The sequence below is a fragment of the Bubalus bubalis genome, chromosome 22 (genome assembly GCF_019923935.1).
Source record: "Bubalus bubalis isolate 160015118507 breed Murrah chromosome 22, NDDB_SH_1, whole genome shotgun sequence".
Taxonomy (NCBI): Eukaryota; Metazoa; Chordata; class Mammalia; order Artiodactyla; family Bovidae; genus Bubalus; species Bubalus bubalis.
The window spans coordinates 22,687,144-22,714,038 of NC_059178.1; the positions used below are offsets into that span (position 1 = coordinate 22,687,144).

General features: G+C 46.1%; 1 protein-coding gene across 1 annotated transcript in view; it reads right to left on the reverse strand.

Annotated features, from left to right (window-relative positions):
• The window catches only part of LOC112581371 (translation initiation factor IF-2-like), a 77,240-nt gene that overhangs the window by 12,910 nt on the left and 37,435 nt on the right, over window positions 1–26,895 (reverse strand). Inside the window, exon 3 of the mRNA XM_044934604.2 lies at window positions 17,215–17,311. Coding sequence (XP_044790539.1) covers window positions 17,294–17,311 — 18 coding nt within the window. The 3' untranslated portion in view covers window positions 17,215–17,293. The remainder of the gene's footprint in view (window positions 1–17,214; window positions 17,312–26,895) is intronic.

The window sequence follows — 26,895 nt, forward strand, 5'->3', positions numbered from 1 at the left end:
CTCTCTCATCCTCTTCTCCTCCTGCCTTCAATCTTTCCCAGCATCAGGGTCTTTGCAAATGAGTCAGTTATTCGCATCAGGTAGCCAAAGTATTGGAGTTTCAGCTTCAGTATCAGTCCTTCCAATAAATATTCAGGAGCGATTTCCTTTAGGGTGGATTCATTGGATCTCCTTGCAATGCAAGGAAACATTTCATGCAAAGATGGGCACAATAAAGGACAGAAATGGTATGGACCAAGCAGAAGATATTACGAAGAGGTGGCAAGAATACACAGAAGAACTATACAAAAAGATCTTCATGACCCAGATAACCACAATGGTGTGATACTCGCCTAGAGCCAGACATCCTGGAATGTAAAGTCAAGTGGGCCTTAGGAAGCATCACTATGAACAAAGCTAGTGGAGGTGATGGAATTCCAGTTGAGCTATTTCAAATCCTGAAAGATGATGCTGTGAAAGTGCTGCACTCAATATGCCAGCAAATTTGGACAATGAATTAGATTTTAATATAAACATGTCCAACAGCATTGTCGATGCTCACTCAGCTGACCCTGAACCCTGAGAAGTGAGTGGACACCTCACTCCACTCCCTGGGACACCTCACTCCACTCCCTGGGCCTATATCTCAGAGCCTCTCACTGAGCCCAGCGCTGAGTAGATCTCCCAGTGAACATTTGTTGAATGAATGTTGAACAGCAAGGGCATTTGAACTGGATTTTGAAGCAAAAGTGGGCTATGTCCAAGCGGAGAAAAGAAGGGACGCCGAGCACAGGAGGAAAACCAGAAGTGGAGGGGACAGCAATGATAGTGAACTGCATTCACACAATCGGGAGGTGCGTTTGCTTCTTTGCCCATTTTACAGACAGGGAAGTAGAGGCACCGGAGACAGAGGAACCTCTTAAGGTCACACAGTCAGAGCTGCATCCTGGGTTGACGTCTCACCCCCAAGCATGTGCCCACTGGGCTTCAGGAAGGTGGGCCTGGGGTGGGGAAAGGGCCAAGCCTGGGCCGAGCATGCAGGCCAGTCAGGCAGTACCCATGTCTTAGGCCGAAAGTCCTATTTTGAAGCTGGTGCTTCAGGAAGGTGCAAACAGCAAAGACCTGCTGGGAGGTGAGCGTGAGACGGGGCCGGGCTGGGCTCGGCGGGTGGAGCCGCCACACAGGAAGTAGACGGGACACAGGATGAAAAGGTGAGATGAGCCAGGCTGATTCCTTTTATAGCTTCTGCTACACGGCCTGGCACTTAATTAGGATAATGATGTGTCAGCGACGCAGCCCACAGGCTTCATTGGGAAGAATGCGAAAGCAGTGGCGTCATCAAAAAATGGAACTTTGGGGACAGGATCCAGTTTGGGGGCTGGAGGATAAGATGATAAATTTATTGTGGGATCTTCTGAGTTCAGGTCCCCGCAGGTGACACCAGGGGCAGAAATACCAGATGGGGCCTCACCAGGCACAAACCCCAGAGAGCATGGCCAAGAATGGAGGCCAGTGAGTCCATGATCAGGAAGCATAGGAAGCGGGGAAGGCAGAGGCTGGCAGTGAGTGTCCAGGTCACAAGGTTCCCGCTGGGGCTGTGGGACTGGGCTGCAGGGGATTTGGGAAAACTGTGTGTGTGTGTGTGCGTGTGTGCGTGTGTGTTGTTAGTTGCTCAGTCATGTTGGACTCTTTGTGACCCCATGGTCTGTCCACGGAATTCTCTAGGCAAGGACGCTGGAGTGGGTTGCCATATGCGTGTATTTTTTTCCCTTAAGGGGTGGGCCACAGCTTTTGTTAACTTCTGGAGAGTGGGAGGAGCATTATCCCAGAGCAGGAATCACTCTTATGGAATATCAGAATGTTTAGAATTTAGAATTCTAGTTGCAGAATATTAGAGTTTCTTTAGGAAATTTGTGTTTGGTGGGGGTGTGGGGTGGGGCAGCGAGGAGAGGGTTCTGATCTGATAAGTTTCAAGTCTGACGCTGAATAAAGTGGAGTCTGGGGGTGATTAAGGAAAGTAGCTGGCCCAGCACAAGTCTCCCCAGGCTGGGGCATGTCTCAGAAGGGAGGTGGTGAGGGAGGACCAAAGATGCCCTGGAAAATGATCAGGAAGCCACAGTCACAGTTCTGAGCTCTCCTTAATGGGTACACGTGGGATCCCAGCCTTTCATTGCTGGAAGAGGTCTTGTACATTTTCTAGATTAAAGATACAGCAGGCATTGGAGAGGCTTCTGTGACTATGGGCGCCCGCAGGGATGCAACTCGGAGACAACAGCCTGTGATATTCCCTAACGTTGACATACCTTTGACTTGCTAACTACCATTAGATGCTCCTGAAGACAAGGACCATATCCTAAATTTCCCTCTGAATTCTCACATTCTGTAGCACATTTTCTGGCACCAAAATTGGTCCCCAAGAAGAGTCTTTGGAGGTTCAAAGTGTGGGTGTTGTGATGGTTCTGTTTGTACAGCTGAAAACGAGGCGGCTCCCTAGGGGGCATCTGAGTCTCATCCACTGAGGCCACAGTGTCTGTGCGCACGCATGCTCAGTTGCTCAGTCATGTCCGACTCTTTGCAACCGCATGGACTGTAGCTCACCGGACTCCTCTGTCCATGAAATTTCCCAAGTGGGCTGTCACGCCCTCCTCCAGGGAATCTTCCCAACCCAGGGATTGAACCTGCATCTCTGGCATTGGCAAGTGGGTTCTTTACCACTGAGCCACCTGGGAAGCCCGTGACTGCATTGAGTGGCGAGTGAGGGAGTGAGGACTTGAGGAGCTGAGCGGGCTTGGGGGAGCGCTATTCGTCTGCTGTTTGTTCCCATGGGGCAGAGACTGGAGCAGGGCTCAGTGGCCAGGGACAGGGCGTGTGGAAGATGATGGGTGGGTCCTTGTGTTAAGCGCCATCTGGGGGAGACTTAAGGCAGGTTGTTGTCTCTGGCCAGAGATGCAACACAGGACAGTCCCTCTTGTTTGCTTTCCTGGCCAGAAGGAGGCCTCCACTCCAAGCTCTGTTACCTGCCCGGGTCTTCGGTACCTTGCCCAGAAGTGGCAGCTGACTTTGAACTCCTTTCCTGTTTCTCTGGCTCTTTCTGCCAGAGCAGATTCTTTCAGAGCACAGGCAGGCCATGAAGTCAATGCAATGGTTCTAAACAGAGAGACGAGACCAGACGACAGCACATCATCCTGTTGCAGAGGCTCCCGTTTTGTGAAACCTTCGTTAGGAACGTGGGGGTGAGCACACACGCAAGGGGTAGTCCCTGGGGAGTGTATTTCTTGCTCTAGTCGTGGAAGTGTTCTATAGATGGGTGCAAGCATTTAAGAGTAGGGGCTAAATTAGTCTTATATCTTTTCACATCTTTATAGCAAGTGTCTTGTCAGAGCAGCTGTGAGACAGATGTGCGAGTACAGGGGTGAATTAGAAGGGGAATTTTCTACAGCCCCTCCTGCCAGGTGTCCATGGGCACAGGCAGGTAGCTGTGATGTGTACACTCATCACAGGGTGCCACTCGGGGATGCCCGGTGTCTATAAGGTCACTTTTATTTCTTACATTCAAAAATGCCTTTTAAAGCAGCATGTGCAAATCTCCCCGGCCTCATCCAAGGGCTCCCTACATGTCCATTAGCTCTGAAAGATGGTGGTCACTTCCACACAATCTTTGCACAGGAGGGAGTATTGAGAAAAAGTCAGGATGGTGCTGCCTAAGCAGAGCAGCCTTAAATAGTCAGGCCATGAAAAGGGGCAACTAATCAACTCCATTGTTGACAAAAGAGACCTAGGCTGGAGACACAGTCCCCAGTGGACCTGGAACCAGGACAGTCAGGCGCATGGCAGCGCTGGCTGAGCGAGATGGGAACACGGGTACCAAGAGAGATTTAAGGGAGCAGCAGCCCCACTGAAGGAAATGGGCCCACTGGTCTGCACGAGGTTGCCTGGGAGGGAAGTCATGTGGGGCAAAGGGCCCAGCTCAGAGCCTACACAATGTCATCGTTCTTAGTCTTTCCAAACTGCTGTGTCATCCCCAGAACTCACTGACTTGGTGTCCTTCCAAAGCAAAACCGGGGTGTCTACTATGTAATGCCGACCCCCGAGAACTCGGGGAACCAGGTATGCTGGCCCCATCAAGACCTAGGTCAAGGTCAGCCACCCTGGGCTACAACTGGGCCACCATCACCTCTGGAAAGCAGCCGCACCCACACAGCGGTCCTGGGTAGAGACAAAGGACAGGACAACAGCCTCCTTCTCCGTGGACTTGGCACCATCTGACCAGTTCTCTGTGCTGACCTCAACATGAAGACAGAGACACGTGCCAAAGGGAAGCATGAAAGGGAAACCCTCCGATGCTGCTCTGCGGCCCAGTAAAGTTCACCTACTGTACGCTGAGAAAATCTGTAGCAAATGGGCTTTCTCCTGAAGCTCAACATAGAACGAATTTCTCAGGGGGAAGAAATCCTGACTAGCAATATTGAGTGATGATGCCAAATGATGATCCAGGCCTTTGGATATTTTAAATTCTAGTCAGAAAAGTCCGCCTCATTAGATTTCGTTGAACTTGTTCTTTACTTTGGAAAAAGGTAGGTTGAGTAGCATCAGAATCTCTGTCCAGAAAGAGAATTTCAGACCCAAGAAAGACAGGAAGGAGAGTGTGAGGCTGTGCGGGCTGGGCCACCTGCCTGCGGTGCAGCTCTGTTTACTCTTTGGTTTAGCACGTCATTTATACCCATTTAAAAACCCAGTCTACCTCTGACATGGACAGTGATTTCTTGGCTCACAGTACTAAGAAGAGGAAGTGTGATCCCTTTTTTAAAATTTGTATTTGTTTGTCCAGAAGAGGACATTTTAACCTCTGAAAACATCAAAGCAATACTTCAGCTCCTTTTGGAGAACAGTAGTTGCTGGAGCGTGTGTTTACAAGAGACCATCTCTGGAACATGTCCCTGAGCCTGGGGTGAGGGCCCAGGGACCCTGGTGCTGGTGTGGCTTCCCCAGGCAGCCAGGAATTGAGACACAACCAGGGTGTGTCTTAGCTAATTCCTGGTCCCACTTGTCTATGTGTATTTCCGTACTGTGACCCCAGCCCTCACCTGGCACAGAGCCTTCCCGGGAGACCCCTCCTTCCTCGCCACGGCTCTTACCCACTGACATCGGCAACATCTGGACTCATTTCTCGTTGTCGCAGTTGTGCATGTTGGGGGTGTTCCTGTCACTTAGCTGGCAGAAGGCAGGGATGTCACTGAACATCCTGCAGTTGGCAGGGCAGCCCCACAGCAGGAAGGATCAGCCCAGCGTGGGAGTAATGCTGGGGTAAGAAGGCTGTCCTTGAGCATTGTCCCTGCGGTCAGCATCGTCTCCTTCAGCCCCACCCCCAGTCTATGGGCGGAGCCTCAGGATTCACCCCCAGCATCTCCTGCCTCCAGCTCTGGGCTCAGCCCCAGTGCAATGTCCAGCCCCCAGAACTCTCTGAGGGGGAGAGGCTGCAGGCTGTCCCCTAGAGGCACCCAGGTCTCTTCCTCCCAGGCGTCCTCTCACCCAGGGTCCCTGGCCCTGACTGCACATTCGGGCAGTGTCAACCTGGGAGTCTAATCCGTGCCCAACTCTTGGGCAGATCCAGCACTACTGATTTGGAATCTGCAGCGTAAGCCTGGCCTGAGATGGTGTTTAAAGCTCTCCAGGTGGCTCTGCAAGCTCTGGGAGTCGATGATGGACAAGGAGGCCTGGCTTGCTGCAGTCCATAGGGTCACAAAGAGTCGAACGCAACTGAGTGACTGAACTGACTGATTGGGCTTCAGCTTCCTCATCATTTTCCTGGGAATTCCCTCAGCAGAGAGTTCCCAAGTCCCTGTTGCTGGCCAGGCCCCAGGGGAGGCCCTGGAGGCTCAGGTGAGACAGAGGGGTCTGGAAAGGGCAGGTGGGCAGCCCTCAGCTCCTGACTACCCCTTCATTACTGATGTGTGCAGCCACTGCCCCTGCCCTCCTGACCCTGCAGGCCAGATGATAGAAGGTTCTAGAATGCCAGGGCCCCACCGAGATGGAGGCTGCCATTGCACCATGGTGACTGTCACCCAACGTAGGTCAGCCTAAAACAAGAGGCCAGAAAAGACAGCAGGAGCTGGTGTCACTTCTGAGCTGGCGTGTACTAATGTGGCTGGATGGTTACTGTTTAAACCCCCAGAGTTGTGAGGGATGTGAAGTGTGTTTCACTCAAACATTGAAGGACTACAACCCAAGGTGTTATTTCCAGTGAGTGTTTTGAATCAGGCTTTTCACATCACGCTGCGGGGGGCTGAGTTTGTGGCATCTCTGCTGGGCGGTGAGGAGCGTGCCTAGTACCTCAGGAGGGAGGTAGGAAACGGGAAAATTATATGTATCCAGCCCAGACCCAGGAGTGCTCTGCTTCCGTTTACTTACGTGTAAATAAGAGCGGTGTGGGGGGGCAAGAGGAGGAGGTGCAGGCAGGAGCGGTCTCAGGGCAGCCTCTGTCTGGGCTGCTGATGTGAGCTGTGCTTTGTGACTTGCAACTGGAGCTGGTGGCCTCGGCTCTGCAGCCACTCATGGAAGGGACAGTTGGAACACATCCCTCAGTCACTCCCTGGGGTGCCCCTGAACCCCTGTACTGTGACTACCCTGGGGTCAGGGGGGACCTGCCACGGACCTGCATCCAGGAAAGGGGATATACTTTTCTGCTCCAAAGTGGAAGTACGGCCATCCTGTCTGTCCCCACCCCGCCCCTGCTCAGAGGGTCACAGAGAAGCCGCACGCTCCATCTACAGGGCTTCCCCTTCCAGACCCAGAGGGCAGGGCAGTTTGCTGACTGGTGAGCTGGGGCCTCGTGAGCAAAGGTCCATCTCGTACCAGTCTGATCCCTGAGCCTCTGCCATTGATCTAGAACTCTTGAGGAAACTATGCTTGTGGACAGGGTGCAGCTGACACTCCTGGTTTCTGGGTTCAGGGCACACGTAGGGCAGGGGAGGTGCTCTCTGAGTTGTGGGTCCCAGGCCCCTCTGAGCCCGCCAGGCCTTCCATTTGCAAGGAGCTCAGCATCAGGGCCGTGGTCTGGAGCCGCTGATGGGAACGTGGAAGGGGAAACCCCCACCCCCCAGGCCAGCCTCACATGAACCGGTGTCCTCTGTGTCTGCCACGTCCAGGACCCCCTTATCCACAGTCTCCTTGAGGTCCAGCTGCTCCAGTGTGGCCATTAATACCTGCAGAGTCACCACGGGCAGCTTGCCTCACTTCTCTCCTCCCTGCTCTGTAAACACAGACTGATGTGAGAGGACCTGCAAGGGTTACCATTAGTGTGTCTACAGCAGCTGGCCCAGGCTTGTCCCAGGGCAGGGGCTCCATGACTGGCAGCGATGCGGAGCAGAGGGGCCCCTGCTGGAGGTCAGCAATCTGCCCACAGCCACAGTGTTGCCCCCTATGACCTGCGGCATGTTGTGCACACGCACAAAGTCACTTCAGTCGTGTCTGACTCTTTGTGACCCTGTGGACTATAGCCCACCAGGCTCCTCTGTCCATGGGATTCTTCAGGCTAGAATACTGGAGTGGGTTGCCATGCCCTCCTCCAGGGGATCTTCCAGACCCAGGGATCAAACCCGTGTCTCTTATGTCTTCTGCATTGGCAAGCAGATTCTTTAACATCTGAGCCACCAGAGAAACCCATGAAAGCTTTTAAAACTAACACCCTACTTGGGGTCCTTGGGGATCTCTTCTTCCTCAGGGGGACACTGACAGAGGGGTTGTGTTGTGAACCAAAAGGGTTAGAACCACGGGGCTGGGTTCCTGGACGGGTGTTACAGCAAATTCCATTCTGTCTTCTTGGTTCTGGACTCAGGACTCCTCCTGGGCCCACCCATGTGAATAGCCGGCGTGGCTATGGGCCTGTCCCTGAGATTCGAACTCTGAAACCATCCTGGGGCTTCTAGAAGCTGGAAACACAGCCTGCACAGTGGCTACTGGCCATCACGCAGTCTCAGGATAGCCAAGACATTCCAGACCACCACGCCATGTTTTCAAAGTTAATAAATAACATGTTCATTTTGAATGTACTTCTGCTTATAATGGTGTTTGTCACAAAAAGCATTTTAAGTAAGGTTAAAGGAGAAAACACAAACCAAACATCTGGCCAAAGACCACTTCACATTTGCTGTAAAGACTTCAAATATTTCAACTCCGTGTATGTTTACAGTGATCACACACATTTAATTTTACAAATGAAAACAAATCTTTCTAGGTCATCAGCTCATGTTCCCTTGCTTCACAACCCACAAAAAGTTTCCCAAGTCATTACCTATTACACTGAGACGTGAATTTTGGTGACTGCCGGTCCCCCATCCTCAGTGACACTGTAATTTCTTTCCTTCTGCTGTTCCTGGCGTGTCCGGTTGTTCGCAGTATTTCACTGCATAAATAACACCAGCGTGTCCTCACCACTCATCATCTTCATGTGAAGTATTCCTGGAGATTCACTTGGTATATGAAAGCGGGTTATTGTTAAGGCCCTTAATACAAATTCAGTCCAAAAATTTTTAAATGTAACAGTAGAAATTTAGCCTAATTTGTGTATGCTGAGTTCACATTTAACAGAATGATCACCTTTTAATGTAACTTAGCTTCAGGGTTCTGGGGAGAACTTACTGTCGAGAGCAGTTGACTAAGATGCCACTGTGCTCCGTGGTCTCCTGAGCTCTGGGAACCCATGGCGTCCGGGTTGCAGCTCAGCACCCAGGGGCTCCTGGCAGTGGGGGGTTGGAGGTGGGCAAACAGACTGGAGGAGCAGGCTGTGTTTATTTGTGAGCATTTATTTACTGACAGCACATCGATGGCAGAGTCTTCCTGCTGCTAACAGATGGACATTGCCTAGGTGATGAAGATCAAGCTGGGTCCAGCCCTGAAGGTTTACAACTCCATCCTCGTGTTCAGGACTTCCCAGGACCTTGCCGGGGAGGACGCCGTCTCAAGCCAGGAGGCCATGGGGGGGATGCTGTACCTGAGGGACCACGGCCACCGCCGTGCCTTGTTCTTTCAGCAGGAACCTCAGCCGCAGGAACTTGATTTCAGTGTCTCCGTGGCCAAGCCCAAGTATGAACGGGACCTTGTAAAGAGACCGTGGCTTTTACGTTTGGAAGATTTGATGGCTGATCCAGTGCCAGCGATGCCGAAGCCCCCAGGCCCAGCAGGACCCTGACCGTCACCACCGTGGCTCTGATGCGTGGCAGAAACAGACTCAAGAAGCCCATGGGATGCATCTTTATCCTGGTCCCTCGCCGTCCAAGAAGCCACTTCTCATTTTGCAAGGATGAAACTCTCTAGGGTGGGATATGAGCAACACGGTTTTCAGACACACACTGTTAATGTTTTCGTCAGCACAGCATCTGAGCTTGGCTGTGATTTGCCCTCTGGGTGCAGGGAGTCTAAGAGGCAGAGGCCTGGTGCTTTAATGACTTCATGTGAGATGTGTGTGCTTTACTCAGGAAACTGCGGATCAGTAATAAGCACATGTTTTCATGATCCATTAATTCTTATCTAGGTTCCACGAACCATTTCTCAGCTGTGCCGCCAGGTCTCCCGGAGCATGCCTGGGTCCCCTGAGAACAGCCAGCAGGATACTTGGCAGAAACTGGGAGGACCCTCCTGAGGACTCTCTGCCTGTGGTGCCCTTACTGCCAGGGACCCAAGTCCTGACACAAACATGCCCCATCCACATCCTCACAGCTTCCACTCTGGGGGCCACCTGGGAGGCTGACATCCCACAGGCCACCTGCCTGTCAGGAGGAGCTGTGTTCACCAGGGCCCTGGGTACCTGTCTACAGACAGAGGCTTCATCAAGGAAAGAGGTCTAGAGCTGGGTGTCTAGTACTCGTTTAAACAAGTCTTTTTTGTTATGAGCAAGTGTTTGTTTTGTGTAAGTGACTATATTTGAGACTGAAGCTATGCAAAGTCAACCTCACAGTTTTGAAAGACAAGCACCTCCTTTCTTACACCAAACAGTAAGAGCTACCAACGCCCCGTGGAATGGAGGCGCCATTGTTTTGGTTGGGTTTGGGGGCGGGATGCGGTTTGTTTTTTATTTTCGTTGGTGGGAGAGAAAAGAAATAAATAGAATCAATCCAACGGTATCCATTTGCTTCAGTTAAGAATCTTAGGGTTTAAGAAAGTTGCTTGGAGAGTTTATCAAACTTCAAGTCAATGAGGAAAAGAGAACTTCTTCTCTCAGAGGTGTGCTTAGAGTCCATTCTTTAGAGTCTCACTTTGCCTACATGGCATTTTACTGTATTATTGGTTGATGTGCGTTTTTTCTGTTTGGTTTTTCTTTTTTAAACTGCCACATACAATTAAAATTCCTGCTTCTGCTTCATTACAATTGTAATATATTTTAAATGATAATAAACAGATAAAATAAAAACCCCTGCCTCACTGCCTTCATGAATATCATAGCCTGGCTCCCTGCACCCCCTGAAGGACTGTAGAGAGTAACCCTGCACCCCAAGCCAGCAGAGAAGTCAGCCCTTACTGAACGCCTGAGGTGTGTTTCCTCAGGGACGGTGTTAATGATTTGAGAGGTTTTTAAATTAAAAAGCATCTCAAAATGGCTTTTATGTAGGCTCCATGGAAGACAGGAGATTTGCAGTTTGTGTATTTAATACATGGCATTTCCACAGAAGGATTGAAAACAGGACAGAAAATTCCAAGCCAGATTAGGGTTGAACTTTGTGTCCCTCTAAGACAGAACGATCAGACAGAAAGAACCTGATGCAAGCTCAACATGAATCAAGCTGTTTTAAATTTGGTTTTGAGCATGTACGCATGCGTGAATGTAACCGACGCAACACATGTGTAAGCTGCCGGACACCTAACAGAAGCCATTAAATAGGTCTCAGAAAAGCAACCGCAATCCATTTTCTGAACAATCCTGCAGGAATCTCCCACATATATACTCAAATTTGCATCAAGCTTGACCCCAAGGGGCCCACTCTTAATGTGGCTCATGTCGGGGGCCCAGGAGCAGGTGGGGCAGACCCTAGGATCGTCCTGGACATGAGTCCACCACACCCAGAACCAGCTCTAGCCAGCTCCCTCCCCTGTCCCTGTGGTCTCCGGAAGGGCTTGGAACTGGAGTGTTGGGAGGTGAGCGCCTCCGCTCTGCCAGGAACCACCCCCCGCCCTCACCACCCTTAGCTGTCAGGCAGCATCCAGAAATACCCAGATGCTGTGAAGGCCTCCACCACCCTGGGTACCAGCCTCACCCCCACTCCCCTTTTCTCCTCCAGAGTCCCACCCAGAACATGAGTGAGTCGAGGACAAAGCAAAAACCTGCCACCAGGGCATCAGGAGATACAGGCTTAGATGTTAGAAAGAGTTCCCACAAAGGAGCCCTCATATATATTGCAATGCTGGAAATTAGATCATTAGCAAGAATCCTAAGGGGGCTGGCACTTCTGAGACCATGGTCTTTAAACATATGTAATTTGAGGTAATTTCTGCAAAAATAAATTTTTGTCACTTTCAACAACCAGCACACATTCTCAGAAAAACCTACCCTTAATCAGCTCTGTACGTCCCTTTCCTCCCTCTGGGATTAGATGCTAACCTTGTATAACCAGGAGTTTGGGATGGATATGTATCCTCTACTATATTTAAAATGGATAACCAACAAGGACCTATTGTATAACCCAAGGAACTCTGCTCAATGTTATCTAGCAGTCTGGATGGGAGGGGAGTTTGCGGGAGAATGGATGCATGTATATGTATGGCTGAGTCCCTTTGCTGTTCACCTGAAATTATCACAACGTTGTTCATTAATCAGTTATGCCCCAATACAAAATAAAAAATGTAAAAAGAAAATTGGTTAATACATAATGGATGTGTTAATTTTGTTTTAAAGAAATGAACTTATTTACAAAATAAATACATTCACAGGCATAGAAAACAAATTTATGGTTCCCAGAGGGGAAGGATGGGGGGAAGGGATAGTTAGGGAGTTTGGGATGGACATGTACACTCTGCTGTATTTAAAATGGATCACCAAAAAGAACCCACTGTATATAGCACATGGAACTCTGCTCAATGTTATGTGGCAGCTTGGATGGGAGGGGAGTTTGGGGGAGAGTGGGTACATGTAAATCCCTTTGCTGTTCACCTGAAACTATCACAACATTGTTAATCGGCTATGAAGTGAAAAAGTGAAAGTGTTAGTCATTCAGTTGTGTCCAACTCTTTGCAATCCTATGGACTGCTATAGCCCACCAGGCTCCTCTGTCCATGGGATTTTCCAGGCAAGAATACTGGAGTGGGTAGCCATCCCTTTCGCCAGGGGATCTTCCAGACCCAGGGACTGAACCTGGGTCTTCTGCATTTTAAGCAGGTTCTTTAAGTTTAAAAAAAAAAAAAAAAAGTGACAGTGTAGGAAATTGACTCCTACTTAGGACAGGGCTCTGAGCTGAGACTGCTTCCCCTGGCTGACATTGACTCTCAGACATCCCTGGGATTCCTTGGTTGAATCACCTTGGTCTGTGGAATCTCCATCTGTTGGGTGAGGGCTGGAAGAAGGGACATAGAGAGAAAAGTATGTGGGCTTTGGAGCCAGACCCAGGCTTGAATCCTGAGTCCTGTATCCAACCAGATGCCTGCTCTGGAAACGTTTCTCAAACACCCAGCACGTGACCAACTTCCACACTCACTCGTTCCTTTTGAAATACTGTGTTTTGATTGCATTACATTTTGCTCCATATCATTTTGAAGAATATTCAGTTTGTCTTTCCAACTCCTGGGGCATAAAAATGTATTCTTGAATACGAAGTGTTCCTATGAATACATTCTTAATATTCAAGAATATATTCGTCATGAATATATTTTCTTATAAATACATTCTTCTTAAAAACTGATTTCTCCTTGTAAATATATTCATGAAGAATCTATTTGTTAATAGATTTTTGAATATTCAGAATCCTTATAAATATATTCTCCCTATGAATAAACATATTAATGAATAATATATTCACAGGAAGTCTTTCTTCAAAAATACATACTGCTCTACACTCTGTCTCTCTCTCCGCCCTTCAGTTTCTAGCTGTGGCAGGAAGCTAGCACAGCCCAGCTCCTTAATATACTGCTGGGAAGACAGAGTGAAAACTGATCAAATAGAATTCAAGAATTAAACAAGTGGGCTTCCCTGGTAGTCCAGTGGATAAGAATCCGCCTGACCAACATGGATGGACCTTGAGATTGTCATACTGAGTGAAGTAAGTCAGACAGAGAAGGAGAAATATCATATGACATCCCTTATATGTGGAATCTAAAAAGAAATGATACAAGTGAACTTACTTACAAAACTGAAACAGACTCATAGAGAACGAACTTCTGGTTGCCAGGGGGAAGGATGAGGGGGAGAGAGAGGGATCTGGGGATGGACATATACACACTGCTGCATTTATTATAGAACAGCTAAACCAACAAGGACCTTCTGCATAGCACAGGGAACTGGTCAATGTTATGTGGCAGCCTGGATGGGAGGGGAGTCTGGGGAGAGTGGGTACATGTACAAGTATGGCTGAGTCCATTCACTGTTCACCTGAAATTGCCACGATGTTGTTAATTGGCTATACACCAACACCAAATAGAAAGTTTGTTTGTTTTTTTTTTTTTTTTTAAAGAATCTGCCTGCTAATGCAGGGGACACAGGTTTAATCCCTGGTCTGGGAAGATTCCACATGCCTCAAAGGAGCTAAGGCTGTGCGCCACAACGACTGAAGCCTGTGCTGTGTAGAGCCCATGTTCTGCAACAAGAGAAGCCATCCCAGTGAGAGGCCCACACACCGCAACCGGAGAATGGCCCCCACTCATCACAACTAAAGAAAGCAGGTGCAGCAACCAAGACCCAGCAGAGCTAAATAGAGTAATTAAAAAACAATCCAACAAGTGACCATTGATGAGCCACTTGGTGAACTGGTGCTCACACTGATTTCTCGGGGAGCTTGCCTGCACATTCAAGTCTTTGCCTCATGTATCCCTTCAGGCAGATGACGGACGTTGAATCTGGTGATCAATAAAACACAGCCCAGCCACTCCCGCCGAAAGCCCAGGTGCCCAGGCTAAGGCTGGGATGCACCAGGAGGTCCTTAAAGGCATCGGTGAAACTTGGTGATGGGTGCAGGGGGCAGCCGGCATGCAGATGCCATGTGGACACCTTGGGCTGTCCCTCCCTCAGGACCTCAGAACTTTTAGGGGCGAAGCTGCTGCATTGGATCACTGTCTGCTGATGGCGGTTGCAGGAGTGACACAGAGATGGAGAAAATTCAGGGAAAAGGGATATGGGGTTAAAAAAGAACAAGCCAAAACCACCATTTAAAAGGAAAGGCAAAGTCAAAGGTTGGAAAAATGAGACTGAGTTTAAAATAGTAAGTTTTTCTCCAAATGGTTCTGGGAGTCAGGCTGAGTTGTTCTGTGCAATTTTGCCTACAGGCAACACCCATCTATATCCCCATTTACTTCAGCTTGAAATCAGATCTTGTTCCCTTTGATTGCGGAATCCAGCATCAAGGCAAATTGATTCGTGATGTATACAAAGTAGTAAGAAATCCCAGGTCAAATTCGGAAAAATTTGAGTCTAAAATTCTTAAAAAATGTTTTTAGTTTAAAATTCTTACAAAAAAAAATTTTTTTTTTAAAGAATGTTCCCACGATGGCTTTTTCACAATCCTTGAACTGCAACTGATAGCAACTGTGTTAAACACACGGGGCCTATTTGGACATGCAGGAGTCAGTGTTTTACATGAAATGCTGGGTCCTCAAGGGTCTTTTAGTAGGAAAAAAATCAAGAACTACTGGCCAATACTAGTTTCATTTAAAAAAATAAAGAAAAAAATAGGAAGCATGTTTATAGGATCTGGTTCCCAAAGATGCGTGAGTAGCTTCACCAGCTTGTGCTGAGAAGGGTCAGGTGTGAGTGGCGTGTGCTTCCACTAATGTGGTTGTTTTTCTATAAACTGGTTCAGGATTTGCTCTGAAGATGCTTGCAAACACTGTGCTTCAGAGAGCAGCCCAGGTTTTATTTGTCCAAGAAGCAACTCGAATTTCATTTGGCCTGGCCTTTCCAACAAAGAGAGTGAAGCCAGTCAAAAAATACTTTACCAAAGGAAGCTTGGGACTTCCCTGGTGGTCCAGTGGCTAAGACTCCACATTCCCCAATGCAGGAAGCAGGTTCGATCCCTAGTCAGGGAACTAGATCCTGCATGCGGCAACTAAAAGTCCACATGTTTCAACGAAGACCCAGTGCAGCCAATTAAATAATTAGTTCTTTTACAAAAGGAAGTGCACTCAGACAGGTTCCTTGGTGTTAGTGACTGAATATTTTTCTTTCATTTTTTTCAACGAGTTTGTAAAGTTTTCCTCCAGAATAGTCAGCTTACTGTTTTTTTTTTTTTTCTTTTCATTTCTCTCCTTAAGAATAGATCTGTTTTTCTCTAGCTTTATCAGTTTGAAATTTGAGGTTGTCCTTCTGGGTTTTTAGAAAGTTTTACTGCCATGCCTTTGAAAATGAAGTCAAAGAATAGAAGGAAATATCCCAGAATTGCATCAACATTGATTCAGAAATTTTCTTTAAATGAATCAACAAATGCACCTGAACAGAGAGGTGCTTATCTTCATCCACTGTGGAAATTACTGCATTCATTCATTCAACAACTATTTACTGAGAGCCCACCATGTGCCTGGGTTGGGAAGATCCTCTGGAGGAAGAAAGGGCAACACACTCCAGTATTCTTGCCTGAGAAATCCCAGGGACAGAGGAGCCTGGTGGGCTACAGTCCATGTGGTCACAGAGTCAGGTGTGACTTGAGCGACTGAGCACACACACCATGATGTGCCAGGTGTAATGAGCACTGGGAATGTATCTGCAGACAAATAAATAAAAATCTCTCCCTTCGTGGGATTTAAATTCAAGTGGGTGGAGACAGACAAGAAATCATAAGCATAAAAATATGAATAGGAGGGAAGAAAAGGAGAAAGGTCTAGGGTCTCGTGTAATGGAAATGGTACCTTGCTGGTCCACCGATCTCATGGACATGCTATCAGGCAGCACCAGTGGATGGAGGCCCCTGGCACCCAGATCCACGTGGTATCCACAACAACACACATCTGCACAGACCCAGGTGTTTCTGTTTTTCTGCCTAGGCCTTTCTTCTTCTTCTGCTGTAGTAAACAGCAGACATGCCCTCATATCTCCCCACAGGATCTAAAACAATTTTCTACCAGAGGTGCCATCGCCCACACACATTGCTGACTGGCTGGGTCAAGGGAGGGAATGTTATTTTGAGTGCCAGGTTGATGTTAGCAATTAAGTAATCTGTTACCTGGAAATTTCTGGACCTTTTCCCCTCCAGAATGGAAGTAGCAATTAACAAGAAGTAATCAGAGATACTTGTAATGTGATTAAGTAAAATTGTCATCAGGCAGGTAATTTTAAATACAGCCATGCTTCAAATACAGACTCATTAATTTCATCTCGGTGGTGTTCTAGTATTTATTATGCATACAGAAGCATTTAAAATGTGAATATGTTTTCATATTGCTATGCTCAGTAGTTCTGCCACTCCCCCCCCAAAAAAATTATCCAACCAATTAATTTCCTCCCAGGGGGAAGCTAAAGGTTAATAATGTGATTGTTGAGTGCAATGCTGAAATAAAAGGATAACAATTCTTGATGAAACGGGTCTAATAAGAAGGTTGAAGGACTTGACCTTCTATGGATGCCAACACAACATTCCAAGAGTAGGTCCTGTGTCACAGCTGTTTTCAGTGTCCCCATTTATCAAATTAATCACTTGGGTGCATGTTAATTTGAAAACTGATTAGCCTTAGAGGATGTGGCATTTTAGGAAAAGCAATATTTAGTGATTTATTTCATTCTAGGCAAGTTCTCTTAACCTGAAAAGTCTGAAACTGTGTGTTAAGATCTGAGTTGGAATCATGAACTTTGTGGGGGAAAGACCAGTTTTTCCACATCTGGGTAGCTGTTGGACACTTGAAAAGTCCTTTGGAACTTGGGAGCACTCTCAGTCAACTTGGGTTATAGAAACTTATTTCAAGATCCTGTCTACATTCTGCACAGACATTGGAAATATCTGTCTTCAAGAGGAAACAATAAAGAGCTTGCTGACTTCAAAAGCTCAAGCTCAAAGTCTCAAAATCCATTTTTTACTGGTATTATACTGGTAACAGGTATTTGATTCCACAAACCTGTTTAGCCCCATTTCCATTTCTTCGGAGACGGGAAACCATCACACACACCCATCCTCAGCAGCAACTTCATGACTTTCTAGACTTCAGTGAGAATCTGAAAATAGAGTAATAGATGAATGGAACACAGAACCATGGAACAGAACAGAACAATTGGGTCATGTGACTACTTTTTCCTTCAGTATCTCCTTCCCAAAACTCCCTAGTAAAGCAAGTATCTAATATGCTGCATAGCCTCACTTGAGACCTCTTTGGAAATAAAGATGACTCCTATAAAATCCTCCACACCTCTCAGGGCTTACCCAGAGCACTACATACACAGGTCAATTGAATCTAATATTTAACAACTGGACGGTAAGGAAGAGGCATTTGAGAAATATTAAGTAAAATAGAAACAAAGATGCAGTTTTTCAGAAGGAGCCTCAATGATTCAAAGTTCAGCTTAAGATTTAAAAGAGCTAGTTCTCCAGTCCCTATAAAATCATTTTTCATATATTTTTGAAGATCCTAATGAGATCACTCCTCAGTCTTCTCTTTTGGGGATTAAATCCTCCCTGCTTCTGGTCTGTTTTCATAGATTAACTCTGAAATGTTCAAATTTCGCTTCTACTATTAATTCTGCTTTTTTCTAATCTTCGTCCCATGTACCTTCTTAGCTGTTTGCTTCTAGAAAGGCCTTCCCTTCAGTATCTCTGGATAGTCATTGAGAAGCCAGCTGATGTCACTCTGACCTGTGATTCATTTCTGCTAAGTTAACCATGATGTAGATCTATTCAACCTCCTCCCTGTCAACCCTCAAAATAGTATGACCTGGGAGGCACAATGTGGAACAGCCCAGAAATCCATCGAGTCATGGAGTGATGCATTGACTCCTGGAATGAGCGAGGGAGGCCTGCCATCCTGGAAAAGAATTCCTGGAGACTGTCATCTCGATAATGGTTTATAAAACATTACACAACACAAGCTCCTAATGAAGAGGCCTTAGGCAAATTAGAATCAGTTTTCAGGCTTCAGAATGTTACTGAGCACTTCTCCTGTGCTTCCTACAGTTCCTGTCCCATGTGTCTTGCTGTTCTATCTACAGACTTTCTTGTTCGGTGCATTTCATTTGGTTTCTGCACAACCTGAATTTCCTTCTCACTTACAATTGGCATCTCCTGGTTAAAGCAACTCTGATACTGTCTCATATTTCTTGCAGCACCTTGCTCAGGGCTGAGACTGTGGTCACATGATACCTTTCTCGGTTACGTGAGGTCAGTTGTAGAGAATTGGAACGTTCTCCTGAAGACCTCACCTTCAGAAGACACAACTTGTTTTGAATAAAGCACATCCATTTCAGCCAAATTATTCCTGGTTCAGTCTTTTATGAATATCTATGTCCTGCCCACAGATCCAAGCTTTGATTGTGATAAGATGGATGTAACCATGGTCCGTGTGGTGAGGGTGGTCCAATGCAAGCCAAGCACTGTCTCACTTGGGTGAGTGTGTCAGCAAAGAGCAAAGTCCCACCTCAGCCTTCACGTTGAACTTGGGATGTCTGCCCAAGTATTCTTGGTTTATTCTATCCAGAAAAAATTATTTAGGAGCATGTGGTTAGAAGGGAGAAGAGAAACAAGTTTATAAAAAATAACTGGAAAGATGAGGCAAAGCATTACTTAATAATTTATTATAATTTAATGAATAATTTCATTCATTCTTTCATTATCATATTTTTTTTAGCATCGACTTAAGTCAGACACTGTGTTCATCATATAAGCACCAATATTACATATGGAACTTTTTATCTTTGGACTATCATCAATGAATGACTGAATAAATGAACAAAAGCCAGAATTAGAATATAATTTTTAGGCTGTGGAAAGCCTTTAATATTAGTTCACACCAACTCTCATACAGTGTTTTAGAAGGTCTGAAGTGTTTGAGTCACATGAGGCAGTGGCTTTCTGAATTTTTAAAATTTCATTCCACAGAAAGAGATGCTTTAGATCACAACCCAGTGTGTAAACACACACACACACACACACACACACACACATTTCTGTCAATAGCAGGTGTTTTTTTTTTAATTGTTGATCCCAACCCACTGAGCCTCTTGATGAAAGTGAAAGAAGAGAGTAAAAAAGTTGGCTTAAAACTCAACATTCAGAAAACTAAGATTATGACATCCGGTCCCATCACTTCATGGCAAATAGATGGGGAAACAATGGAAACAGTGAGAAACTTTATTTTGGGGGACCCCAAAATCACTGCAGATGGTGACTGCAACCATGAAATTAAAAGACGCTTGCACCTTGGAAGAAAAATTATGACCAACCTAGACAGCATATTAAAAAGTAGAGATATTACTTTGCCAACAAAAGTCCATCTAGTCAAAGCTATGATTTTTCCAGTAATCATGCAGGTCAGAAAGCAACAGTTAGAAGTGGACATGGAACAACAGAGTGGTTCCAAATAGGAAAAGGAGTACGTCAAGGCTCTATATTGTCACCCTACTTATTTAACTTATATGCAGAATACATCATAAGAAACACTGGGCTGGAAGAAGCACAAGCTGGAATCAAGATTGCCTGGAGAAATATCAATAACCTGAGATATGCAGATGACACCACCTTTATGGCAGAAAGTGAAGAGGAACTAAAGAGCCTCTTGATGAAAGTGAAAGAGGAGAGTGAAAAAGTTGGCTTAAAGCTCAACATTCAGAAAACTAAGATCATGGCATCCAGTCCCATCACTTCATGGCAAATAGATGGGCAAACAGTGGAAACAGTGGCTGACTTTATTTTGGGGGGCTCCAAAATCACTGCAGATGGTGATTGCAGCCATGAAATTAAAAGATGCTTATTCCTCGGAAGGAAAGTTGTGACCAACCTAGACAGCATATTAAAAAGCAAAGAGATTACTTTGTCAACAAAGGTCCTTCTAGTCAAGACTATGGATTTTCCAGTAGTCATGTATGGATGTGAGAGATGGACTTTTATAAAGAAAGCTGAACGCTGAAGAATTGATACTTTTGAACTGTGGTGTTGGAGAAGACGCTTGAGAGTCCTTTGGACTGCAAGGAGACCCAACCAGTCCATCCTCAAGGAAACCAGTCCTGAATATTCATTGGAAGGACTGATGCTGAAGCTGAAACTCCAATACTTTGGCCACCTGATGCGAAGAACTAACTCATTGGAAAAGACCCTGATGCTGGGAAAGATTGAAGGCAGGAGGAGAAGAGTACAACAGAGGATGAGATGGTTGGATGGCATCACCAACTCAATGGGCATGATTTTGGGTAAACTCCGGGAGTTGGCAATGGACAGGGAGGCCTGGTATGCTGCAGTTCATGGGGTCACAAAGAGTCAGACATGACTGAGCAACTGAACTGAACTGAACTGAACCCATTAAATTGGTCTCCTGACCATGGGTTGTGACCACAGTTGGCATGACACCACCGTGGGCCACCAAAGCAGCAACCCTCTGCCCTGGCTGCACAGGGGAGTCACTGGGAGCTTTCTAAAAAAAAATACAGGGACTTCCCTGGTGGTCCAGTGGTTAAGAACTCACCTTCCAATGCTGGGGACATGGGTTTGATCCCTGGTTAGGGAATTAAGATCCCACATGCCTCAGGGCAACTAAGCCTGCTCACCACAACTAGAGAGAAGCTCAAGTGCCTCATCTAAGACCCAACAGAGCCAAATAAATAAATAAAATGTCACAAATAATGATAAATAAAAATTAAAAAATACAGATGCCTGGTCCTCTACCCCAGACCAACTGAACTCAAATCTGGAGGTGAGATCTGAGCTTTGACGTTAAAGCTCCCTGTCTGATTCCCATGAGCAGTAAGGGTTAGTATCACCACTCTATATCATGGAAAATGTCCTTTTAAAATACACAGTTACCACCTTAAGCATATAAGTGACACATGCGCCTGCTAAAAATTTCAATAGCATAGATGGTTATGAAATAAAAACTGAGGCACTGGATCAATGCCTTACCTCTCACTTCTGCTGTCTATAGATAAACATCATTAATACCTCCTTCCCCAAAACTCTTGTTGCATATTGGGGAATCCACTGATATATAGTTTCCACAAGTTTACATTTCCAAATAACTTTAATAATAGGTTTCCAAGTTATAAAAGTTACTGATGGTATTTTGATGAAGATTACTTTGGATTTATGGATTAGTTCAGTTCAGTTCAGTTCAGCCACTCAGTCGTGTCCAATTCTTTGCAGCCCCCTGGACTGCAGCACACCAGGCTTCCCCATCTATCACCAACTCCCAGAGCTTGCTCAAACTCATGTCCATTGAGTTGGCAATGCCTTCCAACCATTTAATCCTCTGTCATCCGTTTCTCTTCCTGCCTTCAATCTTTCCCAGCATTAGGGTCTTTCCCAATGAGTTAGTTCTTCTCATCAGGTGGCCAAAGTATTGGAGTTTCAGCTTCAACATCAATCCTTCCAATGAATACTCAGGACTGATTTCCTTTAGGATGGACTGGTTGGATCTCCTTGCTGTCCAAGGGACTCTCAAGAGTCTTCTCCAACACCACAGTTCAAAAGCATCAATTCTTCGGCACTCAGTTTTCTTTATAATCCAATTCTCACATCCACACATGACTACTGGAAAAATCATAGCTTTGATTAGATGGGCCTTTGTTGGCAAAGTAATGTCTCTACTTTTTAATATGCTGTCATAACTTTTCTTCCAAGGTGCAAGTGTCTTTTAATTTCATGGCTGCAGTCACCATCTGCAGTGATTTTGGGGTCCCCAAAAATAAAGTTTCTCACTGTTTCCATTTTCCCCATCTATTTGCCATGAAGTGATGGGACCGGATGCCATGATCTTCGTTTTCTGAATGTTGAGCTTTAAGCCAACTTTTTCACTCTCCTCTTTCTCTTTCATCAAGAGGCTCTTTAGTTCTTCTTCAATTTCTGCCATAAGGGTGGTGTCATCTTCATATCTGAGGTTATTGGTATTTCTCCCAGCAGTCTTGATTCCAGCTTGTGCTTCCTCCAGCCCAGCGTTTCTTATGATGTATTCTGCATATAAGTTAAATAAGTAGGGTGACAATATAGAACCTTGACGTACTCCTTTCCAGATTTGGAACCAGTCTGTTGTTCCATGTCCAGATTAATTTCAGGTAAATTGATCTGTTTACAGTATTAAGAAAAAATAGGTCTTTTTATTTATTCAATTACATTTTTATGTCCTTCAAGAAAATATTACAGTTTTAAAAATATGTAGGTGTACACATTTCTTATTAAGTTCATTCTAGATGTTTTTTTTTTACACTCTTATAAATGAGGTAGATTGCCTCATTACATTTTATAGCTAAATACTGCCTGTTTATTGAAATGCTGCTGAATGTGGATATTAATTTTGAAATCAGTCCACCTAGCTGAATTACCATCTGTTGTTTCAGAATTTCACCCAATTGATTCTTTTGTACTTTCTATGTAAACAACTGCATTGTCTGAAAATAGTAATAACTTTGTATCCTCAATTGAAACATCGATGCCTCATATTTTTCTCTAATTACATGACCAATGCTTTCATAACAACAAATTTTAATTTGAGATGATTCCAGAAAGTATCATCTATTATAATGACCTATTATTTAATGACATAGCTAAGAATTATATACACTATATATATAGAGAGAGAGACATATTGAGACTGAAGAAAGATAAAACTTGGTAAAATCACTTTAAATAATTTTTTTCAGTTACCTTTTTCTTTAAAAGACTGTCAACTTTAAATAAAAATATCATTTTCTCATATTTATTATTATCACAGCTGAGATTTTATCATGTATCCATATAACAGGGGCTCCCCAAGTGGCTCAGTGGTAATGAAGGTACCTGCCAATGCAGGAGACTTGGGTTCGATCCCTGAATCGGGAAGATCCCCTGGAAAAGGGAATGGCTACTCATTCCAGTATTCTGGCCTGGAGAATCTCATAGATAGAAGAGCCTGGTGGGCTACCGTCCATGGGGTCACAAAGAGTTGGACACAACTGAGCAACTAACACTTTCACACCTGAAACCAATATAATGTGACATGTCAGTGAAAGTTACTCCATCGTGTCCAACTCTTTTCGACCCCATGGACTGACTATACAGTCCATGGAATTCTTCAGGCCAGAATACTGGAGTGAAGAGCCTTTCTCTTCTCCAGGGAATCTTCCCAACCCAGGGATCGAACCCAGGTCTTCCACATTGCAGGCAGATTCTTTACCAGCTGAGCCATGTTAATTATGCCTCAAAATAAAACCCAAACCAACAACTCAGCTTCTCACTAGCCACAGGGCTGGTGGCTGCCATGGGCTCAGCACGGATCCCAGACCACTTGCGTCACTGCAGAAAGTTCTACTGGGCAGCACTGGCTGAGCCATCACTTCTGCCACAGAGCCAAGAACTTGACACAGTCAACCTCAGAAAAGCAAAGTCAGGCAGACTTGACTCCACCTCCTCCCGGGCCGGGGCTTCCTATTTCTAGGAGAGACAGCAGTTCTCTGCTGCTGGAGATGGACAGCCTCAAGGTGCCAATCCAGGAAACAGTCTTTTATGCAACATATTTCCATGACAAAAGGAAGCAGTCATGTGGCTGGTGTCATCCAGACCACGGGTTCAGGGGTCTTTTTATATTTTTTAAAGAGAAAACGAAAGAGGCAATAACTCCTGCTTTCCATTCCATTCAGTTCCTTCAGGGTCCTTGAGCTCCGAGGCAGGTATGGGAACCATGCTGTTCTCCCTGCGTCCAGCCCTCTGCCCAGCTCCCAGGATGGGAAGGGAAGAAAAGACAATGTCACCTTGTCCCTTAGGAAAACATTTGTTCAAAGTTATGTGTCCACAGCAGGGCAGGCTGGAGTGCACCAGCTGGCCAGGTGAGGGCCCATGAAGCCAAGGGCCACGGGTGCAAAGGTGGGGGGAACCCAGCTCCCCGTCCCTGCTCCCCGCACGCCCCACCCCCCTTCCCTTCTGCAGATGGAGAGCTGGCCACGTTCCTTCCCTGGAAACACTGAACTCCTGGGCTCAGCCTCCAGCTCCTGCTCAGAGCCCAGTGTCATCACTGAACTGAGGTCTGAGGGCAACCCAGTAGCCAGTTGCTCTGTCCCTTAAAGGAAACAAAAATAGCAGAGACTTCCGTTCCAGAGCCTATGTGTGGAGCCGAGCCACCGCCTACCTTGGGTCTGGGATGAAGCCCTGGGGAAAAGTCCTGACTGCATGAATGCCCAGAGCTGCTGGAGACCAGAGCTGTGACCTCTTGGAGTTCACAGGACCATTTTCCTTCCATGGAGGCTCTTAGGAAGGAGAATTAGCCTAGTGTAAGCTGCAGCTGCTGCTGCTTACAGTAACAACAACGACAATAGCAGCTTAGTGGCACTTGTCACTTTTCCTTCATCAACTTCCTTAATTCTCACAGCAACCCTGCCTGGAAGTTCTTCTCCTACCTTCATCCTGCAGATGGGGAGACTGGCTTTGTTGCTGTTTAGTCACTCAGCCGTGTCCAACTCTTTGGGACCCCATGGACTGTAGACTGCCAGGCTCCTCTGTCTGTGGGATTCTCCAGGCAAGAATACTGGAGTGAGTTGCCATTTCCTCCTCCAGGGGATCTTCCTGACCCAGGGATCGAACCTGCATCTCCTGTGACTCCAGCATTGGCAGGCGGATTCTTTACCACTGAGCCACCTGGGACGCCCCCTATAAATAATTGCTCGATATTTATTTGAAGGCAAGGTTTCCATGGCCCAAACAGAAGAACCAAAACCCCTACAGTTGAGCAGACAATCCTCTTCAGAAAGCAGACTGTTAATTGTATGGGAAATTTTTTGCCACTGTTTTTTCCCCCAAATTTATCTATGTCAAAGAAACCGTAATAATGTGCCATGTTGACGATACTACTTGAATTTGGGGGCAACGTAAGAGAAGCTCAGAGAAAATGAATAACCTTGTTGAGATAACCCCTAATGCTTTTGCATGTCACTCATTTTTAAATGCTACAAAAGATACCTGAGAATTGACCTTGAAAGCCAGCTCCTGGGGCCACATGTGATTCACCATGGTCTTACTATTCTCATCAGCCAGGAGGATCTAAGTTATTAATACACTGGAGGGAGCTTTCTGGCTTCCAAGTGATGTCTTCGGTATTAGCTAATCTGGATGTTCAGAAGAGCCTGGGAAGATGCGTGATGTGACCTTAGTTCGATCAGAAGGTGATAAAACTCAGGTTCAGGAGGGTGTTAAACAACTCACTCAAGGTCATGTGGTCGGAAGGAGCTGCTGCTGCAGATGGAAAAAGCATCCAGAATCCAGATAAGCCAACCATCCCTGATGCCCTGGTGAGATGCGGTTCAATGACTCAAGTGTCTTTGATGCTGTCAGAAAGCGAGAGTGCTTCTGAGCTGATTGTTAGCAGGAAAGAGGCTATTTAGATTATTACAGATGTTCAGGCCTGAAAATGAAGGAAATCAGGTAGCTGTGAATTTAACAAGTGCATAGAGAAATTCCATAATGCCTCAGACTCCCTAGGTCCCAGGCTCACAACTCTATCATCACAAAGACAAAGGAAGGTGTGAGATTCACCAAGGTAACTTTGGGTCCTCATAATGACTCACAGGGCTTCCCTGGTGGGCTCAGACTGTAAAGAATCTGGCAAGAGACCTGGACTTGATTCCTGGGTCGGGAAGATTCTCTGAAAGAGTAAGTGGCAACCCACTCCAGTATTCTTGCCTAGAGGATCCCATGGACAGAGGAGCCTGGTGGGCTACAACCCATGGGGTTGCAAAGGGCGACTAATACTTTCACTTTTCAATGACTCGTAACTGTGGAGTGAGATTCCATAACGAATCAACCAGGCTGGAAGGAGGAGGCTGAAAATTCTCAAGCCAGGAACCCTGCCAACTTGCTGACAACAGAGTTCACGGCCAAGTTCCCTCTTTACTCCAAAGTCACTGGAGTCTGCATGGACAAGAAGAGCAAAAACCGATCTAAAATGTTTTCTAGTCGATTGACTCTAAACAAAGAAAAGTACCATTGAATTTGGAAGCTGACATTTTGTGACCTGAACAGGCTGGCGGCACCACAGCCCGGCCAGTTCCTGAGGTTTGTTTGTAAAACTGGGCACAGCAAAAAAGACACTGCGATCCCAATGCTATTTGGAGAAACTCTTCCACTCAGTCCATGAGCGCTTGGAGCCCTGGTTAATCTCCAAAGATCTGAGGCATGAGCCTACTTCTGTACCAACCTGGCAATGTCCTGAAGTCTGTTTTTTCTTTCACAGACAGATTTCCGTCTGTCCATTACAGGGCCACCTATGCTTCTAGTCTATGTGAAGCACAGGTGATCCCTCCTCTTTGGGGAAAGAAAAAAAAAAAAAAAAGAATAGTGGATTCAGGATCACTTTGAAGAAATGAAAGCAAAGGATAAGATAAAAGCAAGAGACGGTCACTTGCTCACACCTGGAATATTGACCCCACAGGGCCAGTGACCACACTCCTCTTTGAGACCTTCTAGTCACCTACCACACTCTCCTTCTTAAAGTTTTCCCACCACCTAAAATGACTCTTTTCTCTTTTTATCTACCTCTGAATTTAAAACTCCCAGCTTGTTACCTCTGACTTCAAATATTCCCTATGATACTTGTTGAATTGTCTCATTTGTGGCAGAAACCCGTGAAATCATATGAAAT